The following is a 10,231-nucleotide window of genomic DNA, read 5'->3' on the forward strand; positions in this document are numbered from 1 at the left end:
GGAAAATCAATTAATCAATCAATCAAACTTTATTTGTATAGCACTTTTCACGCAAGCAAATGTAACACAAAGTGTGCCAGAAGACCTGAGGGTTCGAGAGGGTTCATAGGATAAGAGAAAATCAGATAAATAAACGGCCATTAAGAGCTTTATAAAGTGTATTTTTTATGTGGGAGGCTATCACGTATTTTTAAACATCCAACATCCAAGTGCATAATGAACATTTCTAATACAAATACTTCTGTATTCATTTTTAAGTACAAAGGTTAAGTAGATACAACACAATAACATAACATTCATAACATACACATATATATATATATATATATATATATCTTTTGCTACAGATACATTTTTTGAAACACATAGGAATACACACAATCTGACACATGTAAATAAACATGAAAAGTGCAAATGCTCTACAACACATGAAGCTGCTGGCCGGTTCATCTCTAAACACAGTGATCTCCATCACCACTCCAGACCCATGTCCGCTTTGCTCCAGACGTATTTTCCTCCTCTTTTTAAAAACATCTTCTCATCGAACCCGCTAAAGCAGATGGCCTCTCTAACGCCCACGTCCAGGATGGACTTAGACGGGTCCTTCCTGCCCCCCCTGCAGTCCAGAAACCGCATCTGTAGCAAGAGGGGAACCCGGGTGCTTAGAGCTCATCATACCACACCCTTCACTGCTTTCTTTGAAGAGGAAACCCACTGTTACTGAGGGTCAATGTGATTGGTCTCCTTGCATGCTGATGAGATTTTTTTTTTTCCATTCCATCAATACAAAGTTGACTTAAACTAAGCTAGTAATAATAGAATACATCAATTGCATGATTTTCAATGTAATAACAATGTTATATAATGGTAATTTAAATACTTACATATTCATCCAGGATGAGGTATGAATCACGCATCTTAAATAGAAAAAAGGGACAATAATTTAATATATGACCCTACATAAGTCCAGAACTGTATGAAACTGGAAATACAATTGTTTTAAATGTATTTGTATTTCATGTAATTGTATTTGTAGCATAAATGATGGTGGCGGAAAATAGCATAGCATTCACCCCTATTAGAGTTTAACCAACAGATAATTCAGCCATACTATACACCTGCTGGTATACACCTGCTGGTATACACCTGCTGGTATACACCTGCTGGTATACTATACACCTGTAGGCATACACCTGTTGGTGTACACCTGTTGTATGCACCTCTTCACACTCGTGGTCCTACCTTCTGATTGGACTCGGGTACGAGGCAGGTGACGCTGCTGTGTCGATCCAGGAAGTCCTGGAACTGCTCGGGGCTGATCACAAACCTCTCTGCCTCCCGCAAGGCGTCCTCCCCCGCGTTCTCCCCAAAGATCAGGAGGCACTGGAAGACCTGAACGCATCACACTAGTCAATACACACACCTGAACGTACAACACTGCAGTCAATACACACACACACACACACACGTACGCGCACACACGTACATGCACACACGCACACAACACACACACACACACGCACACTTTACCTTCCATCGCACAGGGTTCAGGTGGGTGATTTGCTCGGCCATGTCCTCGTCGATGTTAAACGTGTTGATGACAGAGTTGATCTTGAACGCCACTTTGTACTGACGGCACCAGTCCCTGACTCTGTACAGGTTCTCCAGGTGGCTCTTCCGGCCCTGAGTTCTTCCAATCAGCTGATTGGTGTCCTCGTCAAAACTGTCACAGGAAACGGCCAAGATGTCCAGATGCTCACCTGATATTTAGACACGGACAGATGAGTTTTATTTTTGTGTTTCTGTTCACAGAAACGAAACTACCGACAACTTGAAGAAATGCCGCCACCTGCTGGTGCGTAGACAGAGTAGGCCTACAACAACATGAAAACAAATTACGTGTTTTAAATAAAAGTTTAACGGTGGTCAAAGGTCTACTTCGGTAAAAACGTACCGTACTTCTGGAACCAGTTTTCTTTGATCATGCTTCCGTTGCTGACCACACTGACGCTCGGCAGCTGGAGGTCCACTTTGCAGAACTGGACCAACCGTCCCAGGAAGTCGCCCTTCTCCTTCAGGAACGGCTCTCCGCCAGAGAAGTTGATCTTCTCCATACCTAGCAGAATAATAATTAATGTTTCATATTTTTTAAATTAATAAAAAAGAGATTTTTATCCTCTAGACAACGTATTTAGGTTTAGGATAGTGACGTGATCCTTTATTTTGAATACATATCTATAACTCTCTCTCTCTCTCTCTCTCTCTCTCTCTCTCTCTCTCTCTCTCTCTCTCTCTCTCTCTCTCTCTCTCTCTCTCTATATATATATATATATATAAGTACATCCACTATATCTATATCTATATATGTATGTATAAATATGTCATTTTGTTTTGTAATTGTACCTGCTTCCTTCAGAAGTGTGAGTCCTTTCTTTGCCTCCTCCAAAGGCAGGACGAAGGACGTCTTCGCTGTGTGGAAACAGAATCCGCATTTATAATTGCACTTGCGCGTAAAGTGGTAATTGACGCTGGTGGGGGTCGTAGCAGGTCGTTCTTCCTTCTTTGTGTCCAGGGTCCCGCTCACGGACGAGGCTGGTCTCCAATCGAAGATAGAGATCAGACTCGAGATCATGGATTTGATAGTGCTCAAAAATCGCAAAAACATAATCGGCACCATGGTTCAAATTGGGAAAACGTATCAATGACTGCAGGAGCCGTTCTGCTCTTATTTAAAGAGGCTGCTCTTAAATAGTGCTGCAGGTTGTGAGATGCTTAAAGTTTCTGTTTACAAACAATGAGACACACCCCCCCCCCCATTCCATCAGATTCAGCATCATCTAGCCACGTCACCTCCTTGGCATCTACAACAGCTGATTACCATGAAATGAGAGTGAATCATAGAGTCCACTATCACTTTCTCTTTTCTAGAACCGATACTTAACAGAACCGAAACATGGTGTTCTGGCGCCCCCCCAGGCCGGTTCCTGCATTGCTTGCAGGGCAGTGACTTGTTTCGTTTCATATGAAACTGCTGTGGGTTTCAGCTGAACCTCCTCCTCCACAGGCCTGGAGTCCAGTGGACTCCTGATCACAGAGATGGCCAAACGCAGCATGTCTCTGCTCAGCCAGTGGTCGTCGCGTGTGTTCTCTATTGACCTGGATAAAAGAGGAGCTCTTCTGAACTTTGCTCTGACAGAAAAGCCGCAGCAGGCGCCGGAGACGTTCAGGAATATCCAAGAACGCTGCTACTCTGTGTTGGTGTGTGGAGACGACAGGATCCAGAGCGCCAGGTTCTACTGGGGACTTGAAGAGCTCCTGAGGACCGAGCTGCCTGCAGAGTGTGAGCTACTGCCGGTCAGCTCCTACCTGCCTCACGTCAAAGACTCTCTCATCAGAGGCTATTTCCTGAAGGACGCTTCAGAGTGCCCCTCGCTGACCAGGCGGGTGCTGGGGAGTCTGGGTCTGAGTGAGCAGGTCCAGGTCTGCTCGTACCTCAGGGGGGCGGATGGGGGGCGGTGGTCGCAGCAGCTGTGGTCCGGCTCAGAGAACCAGAACATGGACGTTTCAAAAACGTGTTATATTGTTCCCTCCGAGGAAGCTAACTACCACCCATCCGTCCTAAACATGGAGAACTCTGATGTGTTCTACTGTCGAGCGGAGGCCTCCAAGGTTCTGCAAGAGGTTTGTACTTCTGTTCTTATTGATTCACTAAACTTACAGTTGATTTATTTACTAAAGAGTAAATGTCTCCCTCACGTGGCAGAAAGGCGGATTACACCATGAACTGTTTTAATGAGGAGTCTCAAACCTTTGTCAATAATATAAATGTATGAAATGTCAAATAAAGAATAGGGTTATAAATTGTTTAAAAAAATCTACTATGGAGTAATATATTATCCAAATAATAAAAGCATATGCCTAATATACAAATAATTATGGAAAGATATTAAGTAAACTTTAATTTACTGAACGGTATTTTTAATATAAATATTTTCTATATTATTATTTATATTATTCTAAACTAATCTATTTCAAGCATAAAATCCCCCGTACCACACGCAGTCTATCAAACCATCGGATCGCATCCGCTGACCAACGCGTTGTGCTTCTGCTCCACAGAGCTGTGACATCATCCCAGAGTCCAGGGCCGTGCTGGAGCTGGTGGGCCAGACAGACGCGGCCAGACACAGTCCAGACTTCCCCGTGGTTGTCATAGAAGGACTGGACGCTACAGGTTAACAGCATTAGCTCATGGAGGAGGGGATGGCGGTCATTAGGCTGATGTCTGCAAGCCTTCCTGATTAGCTGACAGGCTGCTCTGCTCATGCAGTTATCTCCTAAATGAGCTCTTTGATGGCATTTCTCTTTTAGATCATGACCTCAGCCACAGCGTGTTACAGCATACCCAGGCAATCATATATTTTTATTCACAAATGCATCTCATCTTATTTTTGTCTATAGTTTCAATCCAACCACGTCCAAAATGTAATCAGAGTAGTCATTTCTACTCTTCTTGTATAATTAATTAATAATAACCGTTTTAAAAGGAAAACCTACTTGGAAACTCACCATTCCCAGTTCCATGTCTGACTTTGCCATGCCAGCTATTCTACCAGATATCCCATCTTGTCTTTCTCTTACATGGCCCTCCTCTTCTCCACCTCCTCCACCTCTCATCGCTCATCACAGGGAAGACCACTCTGACTGAGTCTCTGAGGGAGGCTCTGGGGGCCAGGCTGCTGCGGTCCCCTCCCCAGTGCCTCTCCCCCTGGAGGGCCGTCTTTGATCGGGAGCCTCCCCTCATCCGCAGGGCCTTCTACGCCCTGGGGAATTACATCACAGCGGAGCAAATAGGCCAGGAGGCCTCTCAGGCTCCCGTCATCATCGACAGGTAAGAGACAGCCGAGCGGGGCTGCGTGGGAACGTCCCAGCAGCCCGCCGCCGTCACAGGGGAGGGGCAGGGCTCCAGACTGCGACCAAATGGTCGCATTTTGCGACCAAAATTTGAGAGTGTGCGACTGAATTTTACATCTGGTCGCGCATGTGCGACCAGTAAATTTGCCCTTTTTAATTTTTTTATTTTTACACGTTAAACGTGGAAGGGGCGCGTCAATGAATCCGGAATCTGTAGCAGGCCAATGAGTGTGAGAAGGATAGGGAATGGCCACTGTAAGTGGCTCATGTGTGGAGGGGGAGGGTCATAGAGATTATCGAGCGCGGGAAACCGGCGCGGGTCTGTAAGAAGGACAAAGATCTCAACCTGCCGTTCGAACAATGAGCAAGCAAACAATTGATCCATTATTCTGACCTGCGGCACTTGCGGCAAGTGCCACAGTCTACAGAGTCGGAGGATGATGACGATGATGATAACGAAGTTCGGAATATGAATATGAATATTTGGTTAGCATGTTGATTTACGGTGTGTGCCCCTAAAATTTCTGGTTGCACCCCTAAAATTTTCAGTTAGGGGCTGCAGTGCTCCTAGTGAAAAAAGTTAGTCTGGAGCCCTGGAGGGGGCTCATTGGGAGCCATCGCACGCACGCACGCACACACGCACCATGAATGCACGCACACACATGCACGCACGCACCATGAACGCAAGCACGCACGCACCGTGTACACACGCACCACGCACACGCATGCACACACTGTGGGACAGGGTGGGTGTGTCTCCGTCGCTGCGTGGGATGAAGAGTCTGTTCTGATGACCCATGATGCATTGCACCAGTTCCTTACCTAGGTGGCAATCTTGAACACGTTTTTGTGATCCTGAACTCCTGACGGGATGTTATGTTAGATCTATAATATAATATTATATAATCATTTATATTATTATCATATTGTTTTATGAGATTTTGTTTCATTTTCCTAAATCATATCTTTATAATACAAACACGTGTTATTTGGCTCAGCTTGCGTCTGTAAACTGAACATGACATCAGTGATGGTTGAGAAGCTCTGTCGTACGTCCTGGATGCATATCTTCTGATTTAGAGACTTTATTAAGACTCTATTCTATATCCATACACATACAAAGATGTATGTATTCTATCAGACACCATTCAATCCATCATCCATCCATGCCCATGGTCCCCCCCTCTCCCCCCCCCAGGTATTGGCACAGCACCGCCTCCTACGCCATCGCCACGGCGGTGAGTGGTCCGGTCTCCAGCCTGCCCCCTGAGGGGTCTCCTCTGTACCGCTGGCCCCCCGACCTGCTGCAGCCCTCGCTGGTGGTCCTGCTGACCCTCGACCCCCAGGAGAGGAAGAGGAGGCTGGAGGTCAGGGGTCTGGGCCAGACAGACGAAGAGCAGGAGCTCGACCACAACCTCCTCTTCCGGCTCAGGTGAGGTCCAACCTTAGGGGTTGTATATTACCACACACACACACACACTGATTCACATACTGTATCACCACATGTTTGCAGCCCGACATGCTGCCCTCCACTCCTCTATTCATAATCATTTTAGACCATAGGATTTATTAATATGATGATTATTTTACATCTGTCCACTATCAATCTGTTTACAGAAGCGCTATCACCAGTCGCACATCTTCCTACGTGACCAGTATGAAAGGGTGTCATAGGGTGCCTGTGCACTCACACGCTCACACGTTCACTCACTCAAACACTCAAACGTTCACACACTCACACGTTCACTCACTTACCCACTCACATACTCACACACTCACGCGTTCACACGTTTACACGCTCACTCACTCACACGCTCAAACGTTCACACAATCACACACTCACAACTCACACGTTCACACGCTCACATACTCACACGCTCACACACTCACTGTGAGGGGGGGGGGGGTCCGCTGATGAGACGGAGCAGGTGATTAGTGGCTGAGGCTGTAAACCCACAGCCGGTGAAACCCCCAGACCTGCCAGGCAAGACTGGTCGATGCCCCCCCCCCCACCCCCCCCCACCCCCCCCCCCAGCACCACCAGCAACACAAGCACCGCCGCCGCCACCAGCACCACCAGCACCACATGAGCATGAGAGAGACATAGACAGAGAGAGATAGGGAGATGGGGAGAGACATGGACAGAGAGACGTAGGGAGAGAGTGGGGGGAGAGATAGGGAGAGAGAGTGCGAGAACTAGTGAGAGAGAGGGAGGGAGACATAGACGGAGAGAGATAGGGGGAGAGAGGGAGGGAGAGAGTTCCTCAGCAGCTCATTCCATCACGTCACCGTGGTGTTTGGTACACACAAGCCATTGTTCTTTCTTTGAGGGGGCGACTGGTTGAACTCAGCTGCTGTTCCTCCTCAGATGGTCCGGAGAAGCACGTCGTTTATCACTGTCAGACGATCTGACGAAACGCATCTCTTTCTCTCTCTCGCTCCACGATGCGTTGTAGGAGATTACATCTGATCCCTTACAACGTGTCTCTTACAGCTACCATTATGGATTTGATTAGAGCTTAACATCTTCAACATGTGGATATTCGTTTCTTCCCCCCCCCCCATGTGTTTCAGAGTGGAGGAGGCTTATCGGAGGGTGAGAGGCCCTGCTTGTGTCACTGTGGATGCCGGCCCTTCGGCAGACAAAGTGCTCCAGCAAGTGCTGCTTTTAATTAGGGAACACTGTCGCTTGTAAACACTGAACCCTCTGCCTCGCGGACAGCCCATGCAGTTCTGGGGTTGCAGTACCGCCTGTCGCCACTAGATGCCAGTAAGGTGTTACGCAGCAGTAGATGAAATGGAGGGGTGAGATGTGAATGGGCTAAGGGATTGTTTTTATAACAAGCAAGTGTTGCATCGCTAGAGGCCCGCATTTCCCTGTAAAATCACAACTTAGCTTTAGCCTCCCTCCCCCTGTTCTCCTTCCTCCCCTCTCTCTCTCTATCTCTTGCACACACACACACACACACACACACACACACACACACACACACACACACACACATACACACACACACACATGTCCTTGATTGGAGATACAGGAATAGGCATATCGCTTCTATTCTGATCCATCAGAAGACCTTCTTATTGATAACAATGCAGCATCCTTAGCATCAGCTGCTAACTTACCCGTTATTTACTTACCCGTAATTTAAAGTTTTATCCACGATAACAAGTGATTAAAAAGACCATTCCAATAAACAAAATGTTGAAGTGAAAACGTCTGCCTTGCTGCCTGTTCCTGTGTATCTCACCTGCTGTAAACGTGCGGTAAAGAGAAACAGACTCCATGCCAACCCTTCATTAAGTCTTCATGGCACATGAAGTCTGTGTTATGGCCATTACCACAGCCTGTGCTTCTATTCATCCACACAGGCTTCCTTCATGTGGTGAGTGACCGTCTTAACTACTGGATGATGTGTCCATCAGTAAGACGTTGTGGTCAGGGCCCTCATCTCTGCAGCACTCTGAAACTAAAACAATGTACTGTACATGATGCTCCTATTGGCCCCGGCAAGAGTGTCACAATACATCATCTTCCCCACACACACACACGCACACGCACACGCGCACACGCACACGCACACGCACACACACGCACGGCAACGTTGACTGGGGTGTCTCCTGTAAAGGTTTATACAGGGAGGGGGTATTGTATATTCCGGCCCGTGTGATGGGAAGATTAATTGGGGGTTTTAATAATTATGAGCTTGGCGACGCTGTGGGCCACAGAAGACAGAGTGGACCCATCTCTTTACGGCGATGCATCAGCAGAGAGAGCGTCCGCCTCACACCCCATTCATACAGCAATTAATGGAGCACTGTATATCAATGTCATCCCTCTGTCCCCCCTCCCACATAAGCACATTGGATTAGCCCCACCCCACTTCTCTCTCTCTCTCTCTCTCTCTCTCTCTCTCTCTCTCTCTCTCTCTCTCTCTCTCTCTCGCTCTCTCGCTCACTCTCTCTGTTCTACCAATTACTTCATTTCAGCGTCCCCTTGATGGGGGCGAGTGAGTTGTGCAGCGGATGCATATCTTACAGCCATCACATATTATCTTGTACGTTGGAATGAAACATAATGTTTATGGAGGAATGGATTCCAATAGAGGGGGTTAATGGTATGTGGCCTAATTGCGCTGGATGCAGCAGTAATGGGTAAAGGTAGGAGTGTGTGGGCGTTGTTCTCTGGGCCAGGGAGGGCCTGCGCCGCGCGCGTCTTGATTGATGTGTCGGTGGCCGGACGTTAACTCTAAACGTGAAGACGATATTGTAATTTGAATTTTGCGTCCTATAAAAGTAACTCAGTCGCCCTCCACCTTCTCCAGGGAGTCAAAACCTTTTATGAGGTAATAAAAGGAAAAGCAATTAGTGGCACTTTAGTGTTGGGTTAAGGGACTCAGCCGCCACTGAATGGCTGTGTTGTTGTCGTTTGCGTGATGCTAAAAGAATGAAGACGATGTCAGAGCCAAGTTGGCCTCAGCCTTTCCGTCCGGGCGCAGGTGGAACGGGTAGTTATTGCACTGCACACCTCGATGTGTGAGTGACTTTTTTAGTGAACATTGCTTCCATACAAACCTGGTGGAAGAAGTACACGAGTATTTCAAAGTGAAAAGTTGGGCTTGGATTGAGGAAAGTTAATATCTAATACGCTGAGCTTCCCGTGTGTGACCGCACTACTGAAGGGCCGGAGATAAAAGTCCTCACACACTCATTGAGAAGTCTGTCTGAGAAGAGCAGGTATATCACACACACACACACGCACGCACGCACGCACGCACGCAGGCACGCACGCACACACACACACACACACACACACACACACACACACACACACACAATCCCCCCCTAGACACACATACACACACAGACCCCCCCCCCACACACACACACACACATGCACCCCATTCGAAAACACACACAAACACACACAAACACCCCACACACACACACACACACACACACACACACACACACATTCACACTCACTACTGTACACAAAAACTTGCCAAGTACACTACACACATATACACACAAACATAACCAAGCTAACAATGTACACAAACACACACTCACCTACACACCTAGGCACACCTAAACACACACACACACACACACACACACCTAGCCACACACACACACACACACACCTAGACACACAAATACACGCACCCACCTGGCCCTGCGTGGAGCCACTTTGCACTACACTCCTCAACCTCAATATTTCATCCGCACAACAGAGGTGGAGAAAGCCCCCATGAAATAATGAAGGATGCAGCGGGGGGCTGCAGCGGCCCCCGCCCGCCGCCCCCCCGCT

The 10,231-nt window shown here is 47.5% G+C and overlaps 2 protein-coding genes across 2 annotated transcripts; one reads left to right on the forward strand and one right to left on the reverse strand.

The window, feature by feature from the left end:
* Window positions 1-14: 14 nt before the first annotated feature.
* Window positions 15-2,727, reverse strand: rsad2 (radical S-adenosyl methionine domain containing 2). Its single transcript, XM_084481995.1, has 6 exons — window positions 2,404-2,727; window positions 1,955-2,116; window positions 1,531-1,760; window positions 1,243-1,392; window positions 885-917; window positions 15-636 (listed from the first exon to the last, which is right to left on the reverse strand). The coding sequence occupies exons 1-6, from the start codon at window positions 2,675-2,677 to the stop codon at window positions 472-474; spliced, it is 1,014 nt and encodes a 337-aa protein (XP_084338121.1). The 5' UTR covers window positions 2,678-2,727; the 3' UTR covers window positions 15-471.
* A 338-nt stretch (window positions 2,728-3,065) lies between these two features.
* On the forward strand, window positions 3,066-8,041 carry cmpk2 (cytidine monophosphate (UMP-CMP) kinase 2, mitochondrial). Its single transcript, XM_084481799.1, has 5 exons — window positions 3,066-3,681; window positions 4,120-4,234; window positions 4,690-4,891; window positions 6,113-6,346; window positions 7,489-8,041. The coding sequence occupies exons 1-5, from the start codon at window positions 3,097-3,099 to the stop codon at window positions 7,607-7,609; spliced, it is 1,257 nt and encodes a 418-aa protein (XP_084337925.1). The 5' UTR covers window positions 3,066-3,096; the 3' UTR covers window positions 7,610-8,041.
* The last annotated feature ends 2,190 nt before the right edge of the window (window positions 8,042-10,231 follow it).

The sequence above is a fragment of the Micromesistius poutassou genome, assembly GCF_964030765.1.
Source record: "Micromesistius poutassou genome assembly, chromosome: 17".
Classification (NCBI taxonomy): domain Eukaryota; kingdom Metazoa; phylum Chordata; class Actinopteri; order Gadiformes; family Gadidae; genus Micromesistius; species Micromesistius poutassou.

Bases quoted from the DNA above. Each gene is read 5' to 3' on its own strand.
- rsad2 (XM_084481995.1), bottom strand. From the start codon at position 2,677: ATGGTGCCGATTATGTTTTTGCGATTTTTGAGCACTATCAAATCCATG. The intron at 1,761-1,954 runs GTACGTTTTTAC...TCTAAATATCAG, and splicing joins AAACTGGTTCCAGAAGTACG to GTGAGCATCTGGACATCTTG. The intron at 918-1,242 runs GTAGGACCACGA...TTTCTATTTAAG, and splicing joins TACCCGAGTCCAATCAGAAG to ATGCGTGATTCATACCTCAT.
- cmpk2 (XM_084481799.1), top strand. From the start codon at position 3,097: ATGGCCAAACGCAGCATGTCTCTGCTCAGCCAGTGGTCGTCGCGTGTG. The intron at 4,892-6,112 runs GTAAGAGACAGC...TCCCCCCCCCAG, and splicing joins GCTCCCGTCATCATCGACAG to GTATTGGCACAGCACCGCCT. The intron at 6,347-7,488 runs GTGAGGTCCAAC...CATGTGTTTCAG, and splicing joins AACCTCCTCTTCCGGCTCAG to AGTGGAGGAGGCTTATCGGA.